This window comes from Equus przewalskii, chromosome 9 (assembly GCF_037783145.1).
Source record: "Equus przewalskii isolate Varuska chromosome 9, EquPr2, whole genome shotgun sequence".
In the NCBI taxonomy this organism is placed as follows: Eukaryota; Metazoa; Chordata; class Mammalia; order Perissodactyla; family Equidae; genus Equus; species Equus przewalskii.
Window position 1 is genome coordinate 79,127,649 of NC_091839.1, and position 25,399 is coordinate 79,153,047.

The following is a 25,399-nucleotide window of genomic DNA, read 5'->3' on the forward strand; positions in this document are numbered from 1 at the left end:
TGTGCCCTCACTGTTAAGTCCGTGAGCATTTAGTCAGTGTCCCTTTTAGGCAGAGCTAATAATGTATTGATAAACATCCCAGTGTTAGTTAAAGACTGTAGAAAGGAGTACTTTATAAATGTAAAGTCTCTCTCCTGATTATTCTTTCTGCCATTATTACAAAAAATATCTTAAATTAGCATACAACTTACCATTTTAAAAGCGTCTTCCCAAACATATGTGCTACGGTCTTCACTCCCTCTTCCTTGTTAGGCAGGACAAGAGCTGTTCTCCTGATTTTATAGATGAAGAGATTGAGGTCAGTAGAATGTAAGTAATGTCACCCTCTGAGAAAGAGTGGGGCTGGGACTACAGCCAGGCCTTCCAGACACTCCATTCGTCCTGCCAGGCCACTGGGACTTTTAAAATAGGGCTCTGAAAAGGAGTTCTTGAGTTTACCTTTTGTTCAAACAATGTTCAAAGGAGGGAAGAACGAGATGATATTGAGCAACTTTAACACTTGTGTAAGCACAAAGAGAGAAATCCACTCTGCCACACTCGGGGTGCCCACAGGTGACTGAGAGCTGGAAAGCTGACCTGTGGCATGGCTGCATTTGGAGCTGTGTGCAAATTGCTAGAGTTCACGTTAGCCATGGTATTAGCCTGTGGGACCTGACAGGCAGCGCTGTGAGCTCCGACACTCAGTCTCATGCAAAAGGAGCAGGCCCTGCTGTGGTCCAAGAAGTAGCCGCACGCTTCCTACAGAAGAGACCACCATTTCACAGCCCTTTATCCACGCATACTACTGTTATTGCAGTCCGCCCTCCAAGTTGGGTTCCTCTGTAGAAAGGATATGGAGACACCTTTAAAAAAATCCCCTTCACTCCTTCTTCCCTCCATTTGGCTTGTTCTTAGACTGCACCTCCTCTCCTGTGAAGACACAGCCCAATACAGCCCACCCGCACAAGAGGCAGGTCTGAGCGAGCCGCCTGCCCTCCCCCTGGGTGGATGCACTCAGCAGAAAGAGCTACTGCTGTTCCCACCACACGCTGATTGTAATTGCACCTGGAGTGGTATTCTAAAATAAATGTCGTTCAGTTTAGCCCAGCGCTTCTGTCCAAGGATTCTTGTAAGAGTTTAGGAAGAAGAGCTGCTCAGACTGCCAGCACATTAATCCAAACGTGCCAAGGAGTCCAAGTCAATCAAAGAACATCTCTTTTGGTGTAAGGTTTAATGTACTGAGTTTGTGGCAAGCCACGATGTTTTGAATTCATTCCACATGCCTGAAATTTGATTACAATCGATTTTCTTTAGCATCGATTCTCAAGAGTGGCCTAGACGCTCTTCATTTCAGCGTCTGTGTATCCAGGCAGCCCGTGTGAGTGCCCCGAAGCCGCCGCACCTTGGACAACACTGAGAGTAAAGGAATTGCAAACTTCAGTTTTCTAAAACTGGGCATCACATTATGGGAAGGGATTGAAACCATGTTTATCTATTGTTACACTGAAAGTTAAGTTTGAACAAGAGCCGCTTAGCCTTAGGAAATGTTTTCCTATAAGAACATTCACATTATCAAAAGCTGAACCATTTATGCGATGGGCTTAACTGGGACACCTTCCTTGTGTTCATAAATTCATAGTCAGGGTGTGAATCGAGAAGGGAAACCTGCTCACCTTTAATTATCTCTGTTATAAATGAACTGTTCGCTATTTTCCATTATAATAGGGTTTTAAAGTTATCATATGTCTACTCTTTTTTATCTTTACTCTTTTTTAGTAGAAAAAATGAAATAGTTTTGGTACCACTTCTTTTGGTTTGAAAGTGATTAAATCTATTTTTTATCCACTTGTAAACATTTGTACTCATCTTCTCCCCCTATGAGATCTTCACATCAGCTTATATTCACTTTGGATCATAGGAATAAAGACTGCAGACACTGCTGGAGATCCTGTGTACTTCTCTCTCCTTGAGAAGAGTACTATCCTGAATTCAGAAGTTATCATTCCCGTGAATGCACATATTTTTACTACGTACTTATGAATCCAGAAACTATATAATATGCATTTGCCAAGTTTAAACTCCATGTGAATATAAAACAGTTCGTATAGTTCTGTCGCTTGTTTTTTTTCCTCTAAGGTTATATTCTCTATCTATGTTAATACATGTAGCTCTAGCTCATTTATTATAAACATTGTATCGTATTCTGTTGTATTTATATAACTCAAATAATCTATGCATTCTTTTGTAGATGGACATTTAAATTGTTTCGAATTGTTCACTTTTATAAACAAATGGTATTATGGAATAAGTTTCTGGAGTTGAAAGGGAAAGGAGGAATTTGGGGGCTCAGTGCATGGTGTTTGCTGTACCAGAGCGAGTGACGACATCAGCGCTCAGCATTGATCCTGCAGTGCAGTGTCACTAATAGTACTGGAAAGTGTCCGAATGTGTGCATTCAAGCAAAACATCTTAGTGACACATTTTGCAAATATCCGAAACATCTCAATAAAAAATTAGTAACTACAAATTATAAAATTTTGAACTATCCCTCTTGCTACTGTTGGCTTTGCTGCTTTCTGGGTGTTTGTTACCTCCAGCCAAAAACCCTTGGAATTGCCGGGTCTTCCGTGGCTGCCCCTGGAAGGGCTTCCGTACGTTCTCTGAAGGTACTGAAGGAAGGCAGAAGTCTTCAAGTAGAAGACTGTTGACACTTGATACTGTGGCCTCCGCCACCCATCTTGCCCCCCGTCAGACTGTCCCCATCCCAGAAGGGGGATGTCTTCTTCAGATGGCACTTCTGATCTCTGCTCAGCCCTTTTTGAGTGGGGGTGGCCTGGGGAGGTTGGGTTGGGGAAAAGAAAAGTTGCTGTTGAGAGGCAAGGGGTTCCCGGTGTGGTAAAGTGACTGGAGTGTTTGCAGTAAGGCTGTTGGAGAGGAGAAAGAGGAAGGAAAGGAGGAGAGAGGGATCGAAGAGGGACAAACTAAACTGTGGATGTCTGAAATATCAACATTTACACAAAATACACATAAAATGTATGCCAATACTTTGAAATGGTACCAATGACTAGAATAATGGAAAATTGAAAACTAGTTCTGCAATGTTACTAGTAGAGACACATTTTCAACTTTACTAGCTATTGCAATATTTGTTTCCAAATTTGCTATACCGCTTTACCTTCCCACCAGAAGTGGGAGAATTACCCTTCACCACACTCTTGCTGACATTTGGCCTCATCTGATGTTGTAACACTTACCAGTGCCATGGTTTTGATGCAGAATTTCATTATTGTTTAAAGTTGCAGTTCCCTGATTATTAGGAGAGTACTTGAGTCCCTTGCCAGTGTACTTTTTGTAATTTTTAGTTTTTAAAATGAATTTTATTATAAAGCTAATATAAGGTTTTATAGCATCATATTTAAAATGTAAAAAAGCAAAAGAAGAATGTTAAAATTAACTCGTAACACACCACACAAAGATACCTATTATTATTCTTTTTAAAAAAATAACTTTGTTGAGGTACATTTAATGTGCATATTTAAAGTGTCCAATTTGATGTTTTGACATATGTATACACCTGTGAATCTATCTCCACAATCAAAATAATCAACTTATCCATCAGTCAAAAAATTTACTCCTGCCTCTTAATAATTTATTCCTACCTCCCTTCCACTCCGCGCCCCCGTTTCCCGGCAACCACAGATCTCCTTGCCTAATTATTTTCAGATTCCTGCTTGTTGTGACCATCTATCACTGGGCTCTTCCTTTGTAGTGCTGAGCAATATTCTGTTGGGTGGTGGTACCACAGTTTGTCCATCGATGGACGTTTGTGTTGTTCCCAGTTATTGAATTGATTGGCCGTTTTACCTTTTTTAGAGGAAAATATATAGGCACCTAAATTTTCTCATAAGCAGACATTAAACATGAAATAATCTCTGTATTTATTCAGAACTTGAGACAGTGTCTGGCATGTAGAGGCCTTCGGTAATTATGTGGTGAAAGAAGTAGGCATCTCTTGGCAAATCTGAAAGCTAGTTAGGAAAACAAAGCAAGCCGACCTAGGAAGTTAGAGAGCATGGAACCCTTGAACTGAACTGAAATCAGTAATCTTCTTTTACCCAAGTGTCGGGAGGTCCTGAACTGCCTACTGAGACGTCTTTCCTTTCCCTCAAAGCAGCACATCGCTCATCTTTCGGCCCCTGTACCTCGTTCCTCTTTTGCTCCATCCTCTTCCCAACACTGAGTTCATAACCTTCATCATCTCTGCAATTTCCCTCTCCTCACGTCTTTTTAGTGTCCAGCTTCTGGATCCGCTTCCTACATAACTGTCATCCAGCTTTCCTTTGGTCTCTACCCATCTCCTACCTCTGGAGGAGGTCAGTGGTCTTCCATCTTGCCTCCCTGGCCTCAGTTTTCCCCTCTCTAATTCAGCCTCCGTGTGGTCATCATCTAGTTTCTAATCTGTGATTTTGACCATGCCAGTTTATTGCTTCCCCGTCTCCGTCCGCTGCTCCCTGCCTGCCGATGGCACTTGGGAGTGCTCAGCATAGAGCTGGAGGAGCACGGTGCTTCCCCCAGCTGCTCCCTCAGCTCTGGGACGCAGCAATAGGTCACTACTTGCAGGCACCTGAACACACTAGGCCGTTTCCCACCTCCCTGCCTTTGAGTAAACCTGTTCTCCCACCTTCTGGAATCCCTCACCAATGTTGACCGGAGGGAATAACTCAGAACTCAGTTTTGAAACCTTCTTTTATCTCTGCATGCACATGCATATGCATTCACACAAAACCCAGCAAAGTCAGTCACTTCTCATCTATGCTACCGATGTCCACAACACTGTGCTGTCGTTACACCTTCTTTGCTGGATTGTGATCACAGTCACAGAGTGGGGGCCACGGCTTTTTACCTTTGAATCTAGTAACAGGTACAATGGTGATCACCTAGTAGGCGGTCAGTAAATACGCTGGGTGCTCAATAAATATGAGTAATGCAAATCGTGGTGCTCAATACATACGAATAAGGGAATGTATGACTTAAATGTCTGATCATCAAGTTGTAATTTTCCAGCCAAAACATGCTTAACGTCTTTCACTTGCTTTCAATCCTGTCATCACCACCTTAGTCACAAACCATTTTAACTTCCTGCCTGAATCGTTGCATCAGCTTCCAAACCAGCCTGTGTCAATAAATTCCGCCTCTTTTCTAAACCACACTAAGGCAGATTAGCTAGACTAATCTCCTACAATGACGGCTTTAATTACAGTACGCCCCTGTCAGATTCCACCGCCTGGCTTTCAAAAGCTCTAGTTATCCTAGAAATGGCACTTTTTTCTATTCTCCAGCACACATTTTCCATTTTAGTTGCCCTGTTCTTCCCACTCCCCCGTGCCAAACTTTGTTCATTCCAGCTCATGTCCAAGGCTCAAGTTTATCCTCCCGCGAGAATACCCCATCCTCTCACCTCCATTTGTCTGAATTCTACTCATAATTTATGTCTTACTGAAGTTGCACCTGTGTGACCGAGCCTCCTCCCCTGTGGACTCCTTTGGTGTTTCTCATCTACAGCACCCAGGTTCTAACTGCATGGTAGGCAGTCGTATAAGTAGGCGAAACAACCCATTGCACAATATTTCAAAGTGAATAGTGGCTACAAAATAAAGAAATGTGTGTTCTTCTCCCCTACCCCACACTGGAATGTGAGCTCCACAAGAGCAGAGAACTCCTGTTTGTTTTGTTCAGAAGGGAAAACCAGAAGCCTAGGCACTCAAATATTTGTCAAATAAATAATTAAAGGTATGAAATTGTCTACTGTATGGTGGGAATTCAAATAATCCTTCTTTCTTCAGAAAAAAAACTTCGAAGGCAATAGGGACAAGTTTGAATGACTTCTGAATTTTAAGAATGTGATGCTTTAGAGGTAATTTCTTAAGTGGAATCACAAGACCAGAAAATCACCATATTCATTTATCTAAAATGTGATATTTATATTCTGAATTTTAGAGCAGCTTCTGAAAAGTCGCAATTTCTGTACCTAACTGTGTCAATCATATCTTTTCTGGAATTTTTATGCATTAATATAAATTGAAATTAACTCAGGATAGTTCTAGTACAGGTCTAGATTGATGGAACATAAAAATGATACGAGAATATTCTAGTTCAGAGTAAAAATAGATGCAGGTTCTTGGATTTAGAGTAGTATGATGATACCTGTATTTTGCCGTGGCGGAAGTCATTTACCAACTTTTCCCTAATTTAGATGACTTTCAAAAGAAAACGATCATAACACTCTTTCAAAGCCCTTTGCCCAGATTCTGACATTTAGTAGATACTTGTTAAATATTTGAACTTGGGCCGCTAGGAACTCTCTTTTGCCAGGATGGGTGGGGGGTTAGGGGGAGAGGAAGGGGTGTTTAAGAAGGGGAGAGACATAGTTATAGCTGTTTTTGAGAAAAATAATTCTGATGACTGTCTGGAGGATGATTTGGAGGAAAAACCAGGAAGCTATTTGTTCGTTCATCGAGGTGCAGTTATAGAGCATCTGCTCCTTGGTGTGCACTTAAGAAAGTGAACTGCTGAGATTCCGTGTGATAAGCATAGCAGGTAGGAAAAGTTTAGGTGAAGAATTATGAGGACTTAAGTAGTGATTAGGATGAAAGGGAGTGAATATTTTGAGATCTATTTAGGCTGAAGCATTGAGAGTATTTGGTGAACTGTGTTAAGACTGAGGGCTTGAGGATATCACCTATTGTCCTGATTTGAGTGACCACTGTAATAGTAGTTCCAGATAAGAGTAGATGAGTAGGTGCGAAAGGAATGATGATGGGTTTAGCTGCGGACATATAATGTTGGAAGAGTCTGTGAAAAATTCCTGCGGAGATGACCAATATGGAATTGTAGATAAGATCTGGTACTTAAAAGAGATATGAAGACAAGAGGAGGAATGGGTTTTGAATTGATCAACAATAAATAGTTGTTGGAGACATAAATACATGTGGAAATTCCCCAGAAGGGTGCTTACCTAAGTGAAATGAGATGAGGGCTGAGGCTCCAAGATTAAGGACATCAAAAGGTTAAGAGGACAAGAATGACACACAAAGAAGCCTGAAAATTAATGGCCAGATGTGACATCAAGAAACCAGGAAAGAGTAGTTGTATCAATTAAAATGGTTTCAAGGGCAAGTAATAGAGAAGCTGATTCATCTAGCTTTAAACAATAAGGTAATTTATTGGTCCACATAACTGGAATTCCAGAGGTAGGACAGCCTCGAGGGTGTTTGATCCAGGAGCTCGCTAAGATCGAGAAACCAGTTTTCCTTTGTCTCATTTTGCTCTGCCATCCACAGTTTGGAATTTGCCTTAAGCCAGTTTCTCCTCTGGTCATAGAATGACTGGTGGTAGAAATCAGCACCACATTCTCCCTCGTTCTCATCCAGCTAAAGATGCAGTTTGGAAGCTATTCTGGGAAGCTCTCCTAGAACAGTGAGGAGGAAGCTACCCAGGTGTCTCCAGCGGAGAGCTCCTTGGGTCCCATTGGCACAAATATGGTTACCTATTGATTCCGGAGCCTGTCGTTAACTCGGGAGAGGAATTAGGCTGCCCTCTCCTGGAGCCGACAGTGGATTTCGCTTTCCCTGAGATGCTGAGCTTTGTTGGTGAGAGATGAATACCTGAACAAAGATTAGTATTCTTTTAGGTAAAAGGAAATGGAAGATGGCAAACCCATAACCAGGGAGCAGTACCACTACAGAAATATTAGTTAAGCCTAGAAGGAAGGGAGCTTGAGGAGAAGGCATGAACATTGTGAAATGCCAAAGAGGGGTCAAAGTAAGAGTTAAAGAAAACACCAAAAAGCCCATTAGGTTAGTAAGTAGGAGGAGGTGACTCCGTACGCTCTGTGGTACTGATTGAAGGGGAGGCAGGCTGACTCTGAGGTGAGAAAGAGGATACGAAGCATCATTGACTCTAGTTTGAAGATTCTGGGTCCTGAAGAGAAGAGTAATGATAATACAGCAGCTAAAGAGGAAAAATAGTGAGAGGAACCTCAATTAAATGTTTCAAAGCCTAGTCAGCGGCTCCTCGTCAGGTCTGAGGAAGGCTCTTCCGGTGACCATTGTATGAACTTAGTCACCTTGTCTAGCCCTCTTGAGTTCTCATCACTTAAATGGGACTGTCTTTTTTCCTTTTTATCCAAAGAGTTGGTAGATTTCAGAAATATTTTAAAGAAGAGAATATTATTTATATTTTAGGTGTGTGCCTATGTGTGTGTTTAGGAGAGATTTTAGATATTATGTTCCACTGAGGTTTCAAAAAATTATTTATTTGGGGACCGAAAATAGAATATTTTTACTTCCTACCTCATTGCTGGGTGCTATGGTCTGAATGTTTGTGTCTCCCCAAATTCATGTGCATTTGAAATCCTAACCCCCAAAGATGATGATATTAAGAGGTGGGCCTTTGAGAGGTGCTTAGGTCTTGAGGGTGGAGCCCTTGTGAATGGGATTAGTGCCCTTATAAAACAGGCTCCAGCGAGCTCCCCAGCCCTTTCCACTAGGTGCAGACGGAGTGGGAAAGTGCTAGCTGTGGACCAGCAGGGACCCCAACCCTTCCAGCACCTTGAAATTGTACTTCCAGTCTCCAGAACTGTGAGCAATAAATTTCTGTTGTTAATAAGCCCCCCAGCCTATGATGTTTTGTTATAGCAGCCTGAATGTGGTCCTAAGTTAAAATTTGTATTTTGCAAAGAATTCAAGAAAATACCTGAAATTTTAATTTCAAGTAAAACTGTTTTTTTACTAAAACTATAGGAAGCACAGTGCCTGATCCATGCTAGGCACTCATTAAATAATTAAGAAATTATTCTATTCTTCACACTTAAGGATGAAAAATATTACATCTTCTCTGTCAATCAAACTGTAAAATTCTTTATACTTAAGCCATGTTTTTTAATTATCAAAAAATGCATTCTAAAAAATAATAAAATTATGCCACAGGAAACTAGTAATATTGAGCAGTAGGATAAAGCCTAGGTAACAAGACCGGATGGGTCATTTGAAATTCCTGGAAAATGTATCCACAGGTTCGGTGACTATTCATTGAACCCTTATTCTGTGCCAGGCACAGTTCTCGGCACTGTAGACACAGCAATGCACAAAAGCTCCCCACTCTGATGGAGTGTACATTCCAGAGGGAGAGACAATTAACCTGTAAATTCATAGATACTATGTCGGAGGAGATAATTGCCTTGAAGAAGAATAAAGCAGGGTAACGGGATTGTAGGCAGTTTTTGGGTGGAGCTGTTGCTATTTATAAAGAGGGCAGGGAAGGGCCCTCCGAATAAGGGATGTTTGAGCAGAGAAACAGGACAAGGAGGATGGCTGGGGGAACCATTCCAGGAAAGAGGAGCATCCAGTGCAGGGAGAAAGGAACACTGCCCTGGGAGCCTGTTGGGCGTGTTTGAAGATCAGCCAGGCAGGCTGGGTTGTGGGATGGAGTGGACTGAGGAGCTCCATGAAGGAGGTGGGAGAAATGGGGCATCTGTGTAGCCTGTCAGGAAGTATGCCTTAGAGGCCTTAGAGGAATTGGGAATTACTCTAAGAGGGATGCGGAGGCAGTAGAGGCTTCTGAGCCGGAGACTTACTTGGTTTGAGTTGGTTATTGAAGAGCTCACTCTAACTGCTGTGAGGTGAGTAGGCTGTTCCAGGGCAAGTGTGGAATTGAGAGAGAAAGTTAAAAACAAATGCAACTTTTTTTTTCTTTTAAGTACATAATAAAAATAAAGCTACCCACCTCATAAGTTTGTCCAAGTAAGAGCACTGACATATCTACTCTAATAAATAGACAATATGGTTAATAGATAGATATTAACACAAATAGATAATATGTGTTATTGTTAGCACAGTAACTGTTCATATAGCAATAATCCAGTTGACGCCAGTTCACCATTCCACGTGCAGCCTTACTTTTGTGTTTGGTGAACTTTGCTTTGTAGCGAGTGGAATATGAAGCACCCTCTCCCCCTTCAGCACCGACAGATGACAACAGATTATTGAGATTGGTGTCCTAAAAATGAATGACCTTATGACATTTTATTGTAAAGAAGAAATTACGTTGTAGGTATTTTTGTCAAGCTTTTAGAAACTGTTCAGGAGCTTTAGATTCAGAGCACTGTGTGTGCCCCTTAAATGTTACTGGTTGGAACACATCTAAGTTTACATAACATGTAATAACCTTTTTGGCAGTGAGATTCATGGGAGGGTCATCTCAAAGCTTCTCCCATCCTACATCTTACAGGCTAACGAGCAACTTATTTCAGAATTTAGGGCCAGCCATTTGGATTTTCCAGGCAGAAGTTGCAAAATGATTTTACTTTGGAAAACAAGAAGAAAGTAAAGATTGCACATGAGCCTAACAAAATATTCTATTTGCTTGATATTTTTTGCCAAGACTTTCATCCTGGGGGCTGACCGTGGTGCATTCTCTCACACCCCCAGCATTTGCAAACCACCAATCACTTCCTAAGGGAGCTCCACAGACGGAAGCGTGGAATTCTCTGCAGTCAGTGTTGCCTCCCACCTGGGAAAAAGACAGCCCTGTAATTGAATCCCAGCATATGCATTGTCGTCCCTCCTGCCTGCCCCTCTGGTGCTGCAGCAAATGAGAAGCTCTCTAAGGCTCAGCCTGCCTTCCAGCTGCCAGCCCCTGGTAGACTTGAGGGAGCCAGAAGGCACCAGGTGGAGCAGTTTTGAGTTGCACTAAACACACAGGGTGAGGAGGTTGGCCGTAACTTCCCAATGAATATTTATACCAGCCCCATTTCTCATCTTGCTCTTTGGCACAGATCAGAGTGCTGAGCTCCTGCTGAGGTCAAGGGCCCTGCATTGTGTTTGGACCGGCTCCGTGAAGCATTGTGCCAGATGAAAAATGGGCCCCAGGATCCTATCTCTAAGATGGCTGGTTGACTTTTTTTTAATGGAGACTATCATGTTATAGTGTCATAAGGATGGGGCGGTGGGAGAGCTCCTTGACGTCTCCTGGCATTGCTGTTCCATGAGTTGCACACGGCCTCAGTGCCTGCTTCCTACCAAGTGGAGTTTTAATTGCTTGCATTAAGAGCCACATGGTACTCTGGTCTGTATATTGCTGCATTTTCTTCATCTTTTTCTCGGAGGTTTTATTTTTGTTTGCTAAGGTCGGACACTTATCACAGGGCTCTCTCATCACATTTCACATTCTGATCCCTTGTGGCAGGTGCTAACTTCCTTGCGCTCAAAGTGAATGGGTTGAGTAACCTCATAAAGATACAGAATGTCTTGGCATAGAGAGGAAGAGAGCACGGAATGCCTGTCTGTGGTAGCCTCGCAGGGTTATTTCAAGAACCTGTAAACCCGAGAGGATGTTTGGAAAACTGTCCACACACACACCCATTAACTTTTTCTACGTAGTACATCACACACTTAAATTCATGTTCCCAATTCCAATCCATATTATCCAATAAAACACATACCTTATATATATTTTACCATCAGATTTGCTTAAGAGAAGTCATTTTTTCATTATTTCTTTATGTGACATAATAAACCGTAGGCCAGTGAACTTCTTGTGAATTGTTGGTTCTAAAATTACGTTCTCAGATAATTGAATGTAAATAATTAGAGAGGGGGCTGTGATCTCAAGAATCTAGCAGAAGTTCTCCAAACAGAAGACAGCAGAATAGCCCTGTAGTCATTTGTGACAGCAATACCAGAAAAGAGGAACAGACGCATGCATTATGCTTAGTCCAAATGAAATTCGATAAGGTGTATGTCAAGTGCTCTTGATATATTTATGAGGAGACGATAGAAAAATAGAGACAGAATGATGGTACCACCATCAGCTCAGTAACTATTCCCGAAGAATTGATATAAATCTGGACATGTACCTCTGGTACCCTCTTCTAGACTTGTCCCTGACGTTGGCCTAGCCAATATGTTTATTTTGATTTGGCATTGAGGGCATGCTGAGAAAGTGTATGGGTGTCATGGCACAGGGAAGAGTATGCTGACCAGCAGAATCAGAATCTTGCAGGACGAGCTGCAGCAATGGGCTGGGTCCAACAAGGTGGCTTTTAGGAGCAACACATGAAAACCTGTTCACTCGGGTTCCAAAGGCCGATTGCATGTGCTGTGTCTGGGAGGAAACAGGGCTCTAAAGCATCACGTGGACAAAGACTTAGGGGTTTGGTTGGCTGGGTTTCAGCATAAGTTAGTACTGTGATGTGTCAGGTAGCAAAGCTGATGTACTCTTCAGGCTGCACTGACGGGCCCAGAGTGAGGGTTGTAATATCCCTGCCATACAGGATTTTAGACCGTGCCTGGAGGAGAGGATTGTGGGTCCGCAGTTTAAGAAGATGCTTGGAGTTTCCTCAGAAGAAAACATGAGGAAGATAAAGGAGTTTGAAATGGCGTAGGGGACTGAAGGTTACAGAGATGCCCGATGTGGAAGAGGAAGGCTGGGGGTCAGGACAGCCAGCTTGGACGTTCGAAGGGCAGTTATGTGAAAGAAGATTTAGACTTGACCCGTGTCAATGGGTTAAATGTCTTCGAGCGCCAAAGTGCCGTGGAAACCGTGTATAGAAAACTTTCTAATAGTAAGAGTGATCTGAAAAGGAAATAGGCTGCCTCTTAAGAAAGCGATTTTCTTGGAACTATGAGTTTTCACTTAGACAAATCAGGCATTTATTGGCAGTGTTGTAGAAGTGATGGTAGTAATAGCTAACGTTTATTAAGATTTACTATATGCCAAATTCCATGCAATTTGTGTGTACATTCTTATTTAATTCACACAGTAACCCTGCAGTGGGTAGTATTGTCTCTATTTTTGACCTAAGGTCCAAGCACTGGTAAATAGTAGAGATGGAGTTCAGAGCCCAGGTTTGAGTTGACAGTACAGGCTCTTGGCACTGTGCTCATAGCCTCAACCATGGAATGTTTTGGGTTTTTTTGAGAAAGATTAGCCCTTACCTAACATCCGCTGCCAATCCTCCTCTTTTTGCTGAGGAAGTCTAGCCCTGAGCTAACATCTGTGCTCATCTTCCTCTACTTTCCTTGTGGGACGCCTGCCACAGTATGTCTTGATAAGCAGAGCGTAGGTCCACACCTGGGATCTGAACCAGCAAACCCTGGGCCGCTGAAGCAGAACGTGTGAACTCAACCACTACACCACTGGGCTGGCCCCATGGAATGGTATGCATTTGAGGACGTTAAATGCCTCTTCAGCCCCTGAAATTGCATCATTTTAATAGGGAACTGTCTTTCTTTTGTACATATGTCAATGCTTTGCTCTTTTTAGTTCAAAATTCTAGTATTGAAAAATCCTCATTCATCCAGTAAAATGTTTGATCCTTATTGGTAGAGTTTTTTCTTAGAAAAAGAGTCCGTACATTTCTTGGTATAACTAATAGCACTAGATGTTTTGGTTGTGGCCTTATGACTTTACTACTTGCTAGAGGGAAACAATTTCCTGCTTCATTAACCATGGTTTGTAACTGATCTAACAGAAACTTGAGTCCTCTACCATTCAAATAATGCTTGGACAATTCATTGGATTTTTTTCTTTGCCTTCAAGCTAAGAGGGTCCTTTGAAAACCTAAGTTTAGAGATATTTAAATATTTAGAGATATTAAAAATATTTACTCACGCTTATTGAGTGGGGAGCCCATGTTCTACCTGAATAATTTGTTAGAGTCATAGGGAAGAAAGGGCCAGTGGTGCAGGTCTCAAGTCTAGAGCTGTGAACCCTGGAAAGGAGGGACTGTAAAAGTGTCCAGAGAACAGTGTGTTCAGGGCTTTATTTGCTATTACTCCAGGGCCTGAGGTCACCCTGGCAGACAGGTCACTTGCACTGCAAGCATTCATGCTGGCCTCAGGGACAGGCATGAGGTCACTGGCACGTTGCAAGAACAGCTCCCATTATGCATAGCCCACTTCCCTCATCCTTGGCCTTAGGGGTCTTCTTCCTCCTACACTTCCCTTTCTCTGCCGTGGAACCCAGTTTGGACCATGTCTAGTGAAATGGGCTAATGAGGGCCTCCTTGGATTGTCTGTCCACCAGACCAGTGAAATAGACACCATGCTGCAGAGAGGATCCACATCACCCAGTCTTACTGCCAGGGGAGAAACTGGCTGAGTCTGTGGCTGTGACAAGGGTTTCTTGGATCCTAATCCGAGATGTGTTGGTTTAAGATGGCCTGGCATTGTTACCTGATGTTTTTAAAAGGCCAGTGCTTTTTCCGGAGAGGGAGAACTGGAATTTAGTAGCGACATGCCCATGACTTGCATCTGGTCTAAGTTGACCAAGTTGCTTTATTATTATCGTTTTCCTCCACAGTGGCTTTCTGTAGCAGGCAGAGCATCTTCCCCCACCTCACATGCATACACATACCTCCTACCTCGCTCACTTGGGAGACCTAACACTGTACTTGCAGGTATGAAAACTTCCAGACACATTTGCGTTAGAAAACTAATCCTTGTCTCCCCCTGCCTGTCTCCTTGCCTGCTAGCTCTTGGAAGATACTTTGTGTACTCCTAGGACCCACCCTAGAAGATAGTAGATGCTCAAGCAGTGTGTGCTGAACTAGGCTACAGTTGACTCCAAGGAACTCAAGTCACGTCATCTACATTTTTCCTATTCTTGTTTTGTTATTCATTCCTTAGCTCCCGCTAAGTACCTGCACAATTCTAAATGCAGGGAAAAAACAGTGAGCACAACAGAAAACAATGCTTGCCCTCATGGCTCTTACACTCAGATTATTTAAGTGGAAGCTGGTGGTATTATTCCTGCTTTTCAGCTAAAGAGAATTAAGACTTATATTACATAGAAAAGGAAGTTATGAGCAAAGCAAATATGTGAATTTTTGCCCTTAAACTCATAGTTTGGTCGAAATGAAAATTGGCTAATTAGGTGGACTCTGAGAACATGGGACAAAGAGACATGCTTACATACCATTCACTTCATGCAAAGAGGAAAAGCTGGCATGAGAGAGAGTGCCTTTGAAAGTCTAGGATGCTTTTGTATTTCTTGGGTCCTGAAGAATTGGTGGAATCTCACCTGTAAATAAACAGGCTGTGACTCATTACTAGGATTTGTGCAGAAGGAATCATGGTTTCTGAGTTGAAGTAGTTTCTAAAATGCACAAATGTAAAGCTTGCTCTTCCTTGCGTTTGAAGAGGGTATCTCAGCCCATTGGAAATAAATTCCGTCTCTGCTACAGAGGAATCACAGAAAAGAACCAAGAAACATCTCATGTGACCTGCAATTCTTCTTTATTTTTTTTAATGAGTTTTTGTGCTAATGGATAAGTTCATTTTTTATGTTGTTCAGATAGTTGCTAGTATTCAATGGCCTTATGACATAAGCACCACTAAAAAGGGGTTGAAATAGACTTCTTGGGAGGAAAGAGAGTCACCTTTAAATATGATAATGACTAGTGTAGATTTGGCAGAGTAAATGCTTGTATGAAGTTTAGTTATTTTTGAAAAGCATTTAGAATGTTTTATTGCGGTGATCCGCATTTCTGATTTTTGTTTCATGGTGTGGAAGGATTAAAGTCACTTTTTTAAAATGGGAAATGTACTCTGTATGATAGAAAGAACCTGGGCTCTGGCAACAGGTAGACATGAGTTCAAATTCTGGTGATAGTCTTTCTGCCTAAATGATCTTGGGCATGCTGTGTATCCTCTTGGAGCCTCAATTTCTTCATCTATAAAATGTGGGAAATAACAGGGAAAAAAATAAAATAATCAATGTGTGATTGTAAAGGTTAAAGGAAATAATATATATGAAGTATCAAGCATAGAATGTGTCATACAATGTGTATTCAGTAACAACTGGTACCCGTTAATCATTTTCTTCTGAAGTCTAAGGTAAATTCTGAAATCTAAGGTAAATTTTATATTTTATGTATCATATTTTATGTAAACTAAACTTAGAAAGAATCTGAAGTTTTAGAATTAAGTTAATTACAAAACATACAAATGGAAGTACAGGAACATTCTTGCTTGTAGTGTGTAGCCATAATGCATGTCTGTTCTCTAAATGCTCTTTTACTTATAGGAAGTATCAACCTACTAAAATAAATTCAGGCAAAGGGGACTTATTGTAAAGATAACTGCATTTCAGTTTCCTGGGAACTGGCATATAAAATACCAAGGCTGTTTTTCTTTTGTTTTGCGGGAGCACATATTCTGTCTCCTCTCTACTCCTCTTTGTGGTCTGTGCTCCATCCTCTCGTTCCTGACTGACCTCCTTTGCTTCCTCATCTTGCATGTGGCCCAAATGGGCCATGAGCCCCTGTGCTATCTTGTAGCTTCAGCAATACCACTGACCAGATGCTTCTCCCAGGACCCCTTCTTTGAACTTATCAACACCCAGCTAATAATTTCTGAGAAAATTTTCCAAACTCTTTATATTTACACTAATTTCTGTCTGCTCCATTCAGTGGACACTTAATGTACTTTAACTTTCCATGCACACGATCTGCCTTCTCTTTGAGATCATAAAGGCTGTGAGGGTGGGCCCATGTTTTCTTCACTGAGCAATCCTAGCACCTGTGACAGGGCTTTGTGTGTAATAAGCAATCTTAATTTCTCTGATCAATTAAATAAAAGTCTTTTTGTTGGGTGGGTCCAATAGGAGATAATGAAATCATGAGCATTCGTTGTTTACTGTCATTAAGCTTGTTATCAGGAGTGTGCTGCAGATAACTCTTCTTTGGATCTTAATATTGCCCTCTATGTGTCTTTTGTTATCTGGGTGCTACAAAGCTTTCTCTTTATCTTATTTTTGAAATTTGACTATGATGTGCCTTGCTGTGGTTTTCTTTTTATTTTTTCCATTTGATGCTTATTGTGCTTCAAGGATCTTTGTATTGGTGTTTTTCATCAAATTTGGAAAAATTTTGGCCATTGCTTATTCCAATATTATCCTGTCTCATTGTCTTTCTTGTTTTCTGATCATATTCCACAGATTGCTTGTACTCAGTTCAATGTTTTCTACCAAATTTTTTGTCTCTCTGCTTCAGTTTGAGTAATTTCTATTGAGTAGCCTCAGTTTTACAGATTCTCTCTTTTGCATAGTTTAATTTACTGCTAAGTATGTCCAAAGGGTATTTTTTATTTAATATTATTTCAGTTTTCATTCTAGAATTTTCATTTAGTTCTTTTTTAGAGTTTCCATTTCTCTTCTATGTGTAATATATAGATACATCCACATAGGTATTATATAATACATGTTATATACATATGCATATTATATGTATTATATATGTATATATCTATGCCACATACGTATATACAGAGAGAGAGATATATATCTCTCTATATATATGTCATATTGATGTGTATATACCTTGTGTGTATCTTTTCCTGTAAATTATTTCATGTATTCACGATAGATTTTAAATCCTTGTCTGCTAATTCCACAACCTGGGTTATCTACAGGTCTGCTTCCACTTACGGTGTTTTCTCTCCACTAGGGGTCACATTTTCCTGCTTCTTTTCCTGACTCAAAATATTTATAGTATTCTGAACATTATGTGCAAAAACTCAGTAGAGACTAAAGCATAATATTTGGGATTTTTTTTTGTTTGTTTATTTCCCAGAGCGTCTAAGTCTGTTCCTCTGTCTGGCAGTTAAGGTGAGGGTCTGAGCATTCACATTCCTCTTGGAGTTGAGTGGAGCTGGAGAGGAATATGAGGAGCCCAACTGCCGACCTCCTGAACAGCCACTATTTTGATATTTCAGTATTTGGGCTAGAGAGGCCTTGACTGAAGTTTTTGGATATTTTTGGTTCATGTTTTTATTTAGTGCTGGCAAGGCCCTTGTACCTGTAACTTTGGTTAATTCACTCATTAGTTCTAGGTGGGGGTTTTTTTGATAGATTTCTCCTAATTTTTTACATAAATAATTATGTTATCTGTGAATTAACAGGTATTTTTCTTTTTTTCTAAACTGTATCCCTTTTATTTGTTTATTTTTAACTTCTTATACTGCCAGTAAAATGCTGTCTTGAAGTGGGGAAAAATAGATGCCCTTGTCTTGATTCTGATCTTAAGGAGAAAGAATATTTCATCATTGAATATGATGTAAACTGTAGATTTTTCAGGAATGGTCTTTATCAGGTGGGGAAATAATACTTCTTTTTCTAGTTTGCTGAGAGTTTGTGTCGTGAATGGATGACGAAAATTGTCAAATGCTTTTTTACTCCCATTCAAAGAATATTCTGTTAATATATTGAATTACATTGATTGATTTTTAAATGTTAAATCAACCTTTCATTCTTGGGATGAAGCATACTTGGTCATGATATATTATTATTTTTATTACTGGATTTCATTTGATAGCATTTTGTTAAATTTTTTCAATTATGTTCATGAGAAATATAGATTCATAATTTTCTTTTCTTGAAATTGTCTCTGTCAGGTTTTGGATTGGGGTAATTCTGGTCTCACACAGTGGAGTGAAAAATGCTTTATCCTATTTTTTTCTGAAAGGATTTATAAAAGATCACCTTTCCCCATAAATATATAGAAGAATTCACTAAGGAAACCTCATGGCCCTGAAGGTTTTTCTTTTTTTTTGCAAAGTGTTTAATTAGAAATGCAATTTCTTTCTTTTTTTTTTTTTCCTGAGGAAGAATCGTCCTGAGCTAACATCTGTGCTAGTCTTCCTCCACTTTATATGTGGAGCATATACAGCATGGCTGAAAAGTGGTGTAGGTCCATGCCTGGGATCCGAACCTGCGAACCTGGGCCACCAAAGCAGAGCGTGCCAAACTTAACCACTACACCATGGGGCTAGTCCCTGAATTCAATCTCTTAATTGATATAGGAATATTCTGGCTTTCTATTTTTTACTGGATCAGTTTTTATAAGTAGTATCTTTGAAGAAATTTGCTGACTTTAAGTTACTGAATTCTTTGACATAATGTTATTCATAATATGCCCTTATCCTTTTTAATATCTACAGTATCTCTAATGATCATCTTTTGGCTTTATAAATTGTCTCTGCTGTTCGTCGATATTCTGTTTCAATGATTTCTGCTCTTTATGCTTTCATCCTTTTACTTACTTTGCATTTAATTTGCTTTTGTTTCCCTAGTTTCTTAAGGTGGAATCTAGATCAAATTTTAAACTCTTCTCCTTTTCTAATGTAACAATTTAAAGATAAAAATTTCTCACTAACCACTGCTTTATTTTCATACCATAAAATTTGATTTGATGGGGTTTTTTGTTTTAAAGACTTTAGTTTTTAGAGCAGTTTAAGATTCACAACAAAATTAAGAGGAAGATGGTACAGAGATTTCCCATATACCCTCTGCCCCAACACATTTATAGCCTCCCCCATTGTTAGCATCACTTATCAGAATGGTACATTTGTTACCAAGGATAAACCTACATTGACAATGGATAATATCCCCACTTTGCTAGTTTACCTTAGGATTCATTTTTGGTGTTATACAATCTGTCAGTTTGGACTAATGTATATTGACATATATCCTTCATTATAATTTCATAGAGAGTATTTTTACTGTCCTAAAAATTCTCTATGCTCTGCCTAGTCATCCCTTCTCCACCTCCCACCCCCCACCCTCCCCGGCTACACTGATCTTTTTGCTGTCTCTGTGGTTTTGCCTTTTCTAGAATGTCTTATATTTGGAAACATACAATATGTAGCCTTTTCAGATTGTCTTCTTTCACTTAGTAATATGCACTTAAAGTTCCTCCATGTCTTAGGCTTGATAGCTCATTTCTTTTTAACACTGAATAATATTCCATTGTCTAGAGGTACCAGAGTTTATTTATCCCATTCACCTACTGAAGGACATGTTGGTTGCTTCCATGTTTTGGCAATTATGAATAAAGCTACTTACAATCATCTGTACACAGGTTTTTTTTTGTGGACACAAGTTTTCAATTCCATTGGGTAAATACTAAGGAATGTGATTGCTGGATCATATGTAAGATTATGTTTAGTTTTCTAAGAAATTGCCAAGCTGTCTTCCAAAGTGGCTCTGCCATTTTGCATTCCCGCCAGCAATGAGTGAGAGTTCCTGTTGATCCACATCCTTACCAGCATTTGATGTTGTCAGTGTTCCAGATTTCAGCCATTCTAATAGATAGTGAAGTGGTATCTCATTGTTGTTTTAATTTGCATTTCCCTGTTGACATGTGATGTGGAGCATCTTTTCATATTTGCCTATTTGCTGTCTGTTTATGTTCTTTGGTGAGGTGTCTGTTGAGATCTTTGGACCATTTTTTAAGCAGGTTGTTTGTTTTCTTATTGTTGAGTTCTAAGAGTTCTTTGTATATTTTGGGTAACAGTCCTTTATCAGATGTGTCCTTTGCAAATAAATTCTTGCAGTCTATGGTTTGTCTTCTAATTCTCTTAACCTTGTCTTTTGCAGAGCAGTTTTTAATTTTAATGAAGTCCAGGTTATCAATTATTTCTTTCATGGATTGTATCATTGCTGTTGTACCTAAAAACCAAGGTCATATCCAGTCATCTAGCTTTCTCCTATGTTATCTTCTAGGAATTTTATAGTTTTGCGTTTCACATTTAGGTTTATGATTAATTTTGATTTAGGTTTTCTTAGTGGTATAAGGTCTGTGTCTAGATTTGCATGTTTGCGTGTGAGTGCTCACTTGTCTCAGCACCGTTTGTTGGAGAGACTGTCCTTGCTCCATTAAGTCGCTTTAGCTACTTTGTCAAAGATCAGCTGACTGTATTTATGGGGGTGGTTCAAGGTTTTCATTATTATTTTATCCCAAATATTTTCTACATTCACTTGTGATTTCTTCTTGGAGTCATAGATTATATAGAAGTGTGGTGTTCAATTTTCAAATATTAGGATTATTTTATGTCATTATCATTGCTTTCTAATTTAATTCTTTGTGGTCAGATACCGTGCTCTGTAAGATTTCTATTTTAAAATCTAATGATACTTATTTTATGGCCCAGCATATAGTCCATTGGTTAGATGTTGAAAATAATGTGTATTCTATAATGATTGAGTGTTAATGTACTATAACTGTCAATCATGTCACATTTGTGATAATGTTCAAATCTTCTGATTTCATTTTCAAAAAACAAGACTTTCTTTTCAAGAGTGTCAGTTTTATTTAGGTTCTCAACTCCAGAACGTTCCCTAAAACAGACATAAGACAAAGTCTTGTATTCCTGAATGGATATTAAAGATGTAACAACTTAACCCTGAGGGCTTAGGCTCAGTTTTCAGCTCTCTAGGCCAACAAGGTCAGCTAAAAGCTTCTACTCTGGCTTTGAGTTTATATGTTATTTCTGGCTACTGATTTCTTCCTCACTGGTATTGGAGGATGTCATATTTTGAGAGTTAAATATTTTCAGCTTTTCTGTGTGTTTACATACAGAGGTCATCAGTATAGGAGGGAGGGTGTCCATATCAACCTAAATGGCAGTTTAGGTTGATATTTCTTATATTATTACATAGCATAGTGGTAAGATTACCAAATAACGAACAAATTATGAAGCTTAACTATCATGAAAGTTTTATTTATTTTTAAGTTTTTAATGGACCAGCACGTTCACCTGGTTAATAAAGTCTTAGGTTTTAGTTTTGGTTCTTATTGTTGTAAGCTCACCTGTGTGCTCAGTAGAATAAGGTAGAATAAGATAGGTAGGTTATTAAGAAATCCTGCCTGAAATCGCGGCTTTTGCCTGCTGCCTCCTGCTCTCACAGGTCTATGGAAATGCAGGACCTTGCAAGTCCGCATCCTCTTGTTGGAGGTGGTGACACTCCTGGGAGCTCCAAGCTGGGGAAAGCCAGTCTCAGCAGCACATCAGTCACCACGAATGGGACAGGAGGTAAGTGTCCCACCCCAGGAACACCCAGAATCACACCTCAGTGTTTGCTGTAATTTCACGTGTGAGGGATCTGCTAATAAGTAAATATCTCATTAGCAGTAACATAGTCAGCGTTCTATCCAAGGAATGTATAGTTAATGGATTTGTTATTGTCCTGTTGATGTGTGTGAATCTCACTCCGCTCTGGCTGAGGCACTCAGAGAGAACAGATCCTCCCAGTGACATTTCCAAGGTCATCAGCGAGGCTTCCTTTTCATATTTGCCCTTGGAAATCTTCTGCAAAATGTAGAAAATGTGGCCAAAGGATTCGTGCTCTGATCCTACCAAAAAAAAAAAGAAAGAAATTATCCTAGTATTTGGCTTTATTTTGAACCGTAAGAGAAAGGCTACCCCCAAATTTTTCTTAAAAATGCTTTTGGGAATAGAAAAATATCAATATCTGCTGCATTTTCTTTTCAAAGAGAATTATATCCACTATGTATTTAAAACAGAAATTGAATTTTTTTCAGATACTTTCTCATTTGATTAGCCACAGCATATGGCAACAATAAGTTATTATTTCAAATATTCTGCCCTCTTGTTTTTTATAAAATGTATTCAATCTGTCAGAAAATATGATCTGATTTTTGCATCAGCCTGTGTATATAGAGAGACTATATACACACACACATATGATGTATAAGCTGCAATTGAAATTACTAACCATCATTTTAAATTTTAAATTTTGTACATCTAGTTGCTGGTCATAAAAATTATATGAAATTTGGTTTTATTCATAAACTATTCCTGTTACTAGATATCAGCATTTGCCACATCATATTTTCTTGTAGATTTTCCATAACTATTTATGAAATTGATACACCTCTTCCCACTGACTTTAGAATAACTGTGCAATCTAAAATTTTCTTTGTGAAGTTGTGTGCATTGCAACTTGCCTGTATTTAATAATGTTTTACACCAAACCCTTTGTAGATTAACATTTTCCTTGTTTATAATGTTTATTTGTCTCTAAACATGCATCTGTAATTTCGGCTAATTAATTAAAGGGTTGCAAATTTATAAGATTGTTTAGTGATGACCTGGAGAACCTTAAATTGGGTACAAATAGTAAGACTTTTAAAAAACCCATGCACTCTGGGCTCAGACCTTGAGTTCACCCCTCATCATGTGTATATATTTAACTGAACTAAAACAGACCTAATAAACTCAAACGGAAAGCCAGCCAGTGCAGTTACAATTTTGGCGAAAAGGTCAGAAACTAGTGCAAGCATTGAGGTTACTCACGTACGCTGAGCAGGCGTTCAGACAATGAATCCTTATGCTGTTCCTGTTCTCAGGGGACAACATGACTGTTTTAAACACTGCAGACTGGTTGCTGAGTTGCAACGTCCCCTCTTCCGCAACAAGTATGACTCGATGGTACACTGCATGCGTTTGCGTGTGTGGATTGCCCTTCTGGTTTGCTTTCTGTTGCTGTTTCCATGTCTGCACCTCTTTTCTGTGTTCAGTGCTTGTGAAAAAGAGACCTGAACGTGCCTTTTAGTTTATTGATAACAGTTGGCTTTGTTTTTCTCCTCAACTGGTCATCTAATTTTAGACTCCTTAGATCAGTAGTGTTCTTTTCTTAGATTTTTCATAGTTCTGCACAAATGGGTGCATCTATTGTTTTTCTATCTGTCAGTTATTAAGTGTTTTATTCAGCACAATCAGAGCAGTTGTCCATCAGAGCACAGGAAGCAGATTGTGCAAACATGCAAACTCAATCATCTCCATAACCTATGGACTTTTATAACTTAAAATTTCTTAACATGACGAAAAAACATTTGTTATTTTACAGTCTTTGTTGAATATTCCAATTAAAGTACCTATAGTAGCATTAGCATTTAAAATCCCATCATTTAAAAAGTTAGTGATGAAAGCTTATACATTTAAAATTATAAATATTGTCTCTTAAAATGTTTTGAACTATCAATATTTACTACATTCATATATAATATATATAAAAGTATAAACAGCCTTTCCTAAATCAAACCTTAATATCTAACAAAATGGAAAAATAAAAAAATAGTGTAATACTACAGTGTTACCACCCACTTTTTGGCTTAAAAAGACCTCACCGCCCGTCAGAAAAGAGCATTGCAAGCAAGCTCTCAGAAAAGCACAGTGTGGCTGGACCTCGCTGTGTCTCAGATTAAATTAAACTATTGACCTGTGAATGAGGAATGCTCCATTATGCCCATTACTTATATTTTTATAGTTTTGGTTTCAAGTTTTTTTCAATTCTACACTTAAAATATACTTTTTGTATTTAAAAACTTTGTTGCCAGGGTGAGCCCCAGTGGCCTTGTGGTTAAGTTCAGTGTGCCCCACTTTGGCGGCCCGGGTTTGGTTCCTGGGCGCAGACCTACAGCTCTGTGTTAATGGCTGTGCTGTGCTGGCGGCCCACAGACTAAAAAATAGAGGAAGACTGGCATGGATGTTAGTTCAGGTTGAATCTTCCTCAGCAAAAAAAAAAAAAAAAGGTGTTGCCAGCAATTAGTTCCTCTTACTTCTAACTCAGGGGTCTTTTTCTGTAAAAAGCCAGATAGTAAATACTTTAGGCTTTGTGGGCCATACCATCTGTGCCTCAGCTACTCAGCAATGACTCCGGAGTGCAGAAGCAGCCGTAGACAATACAGAAATGAATTAGTGTGGTTAGGTTCTAACAAAACTATTTAAGGACCCTGAAATTTGAATTTTATATAATTTTCATATGTCACAAAATATTATAATTTGGGGTTTTTTTTAAACCTTTAAGATGTAAAAAAACATTCTTAGCTCACTGGCTGTTGTTTTGTTCTAAACCAGTATTAATGTAACGCAGGCAACTTTACAACAGTGAATATGTACAAAGAATATTTAGTAATTTGCGTCTAATCTCAGCCAGAAACGTTTTTCTGAATGTTAAGAATCAGGTTTTCCTGGTTCTTAATGTTAATGTTAAGAGTTGTGTGGCCATGTGGGAAGAGCAAGGACTTGTGTATGAAGGGGACCATGGATCTTAGCGCTCCACTTATGAGCTGTGTCATCTTACACAAGTTGCTTAATCTCTCTGAGCTTCAATTCCTTTCTGTAAAAGAAGGATAATAATAACATTTCCCTGGCAAAGCTTCTGTCTTAAATTCGATAAAGTATGTAAATTGCTTAGCAATAAATACCAGTTTATTTCCCTTTCTTTGATTAACAATTCAATAATAATTAGGCAACAGGTTTTTTTTTTCCATGATTGGTACCTGAGCTAATATCTGTTGCCAGTCTTTTTTGTTTTTTTCCCTTCTTCTCCCCAAAGGCCCCCTGGGACATAGTTGTATATTCTAGTTGTCGGTCCCTCTGGCTCTGCTATGTGGGACACCACCTCAGCATGGCTTGATGAGCAGTGCTAGGTCCACGCCCAGGATCCAAACCGGTGAAACCCTGGGCCACCTAAGCAGAGTGCGCAAACTTAACCACTCGGCCACGAGACCGGCCCCTAGGCAACACCTGTTTAAGGAAGGTGAAAACATGCATCA

General features: G+C 39.6%; 1 protein-coding gene across 43 annotated transcripts in view; it reads left to right on the forward strand.

Annotated features, from left to right (window-relative positions):
- EYA4 (EYA transcriptional coactivator and phosphatase 4) overlaps nt 1–25,399 on the forward strand; it is a 296,887-nt gene that overhangs the window by 206,879 nt on the left and 64,609 nt on the right. For 24 of the 43 annotated variants that reach the window (XM_070557212.1, XM_070557221.1, XM_070557215.1 and 21 more), the window contains one exon: nt 21,727–21,851. In XM_070557212.1, coding sequence (XP_070413313.1) covers nt 21,727–21,851 — 125 coding nt within the window. Of the gene's footprint in view, nt 1–21,726; nt 21,852–23,188; nt 23,258–25,399 lie in introns of all 43 variants that reach the window. The other 19 variants (XR_011522142.1, XR_011522141.1, XM_070557200.1 and 16 more) reach the window with 1 other exon arrangement.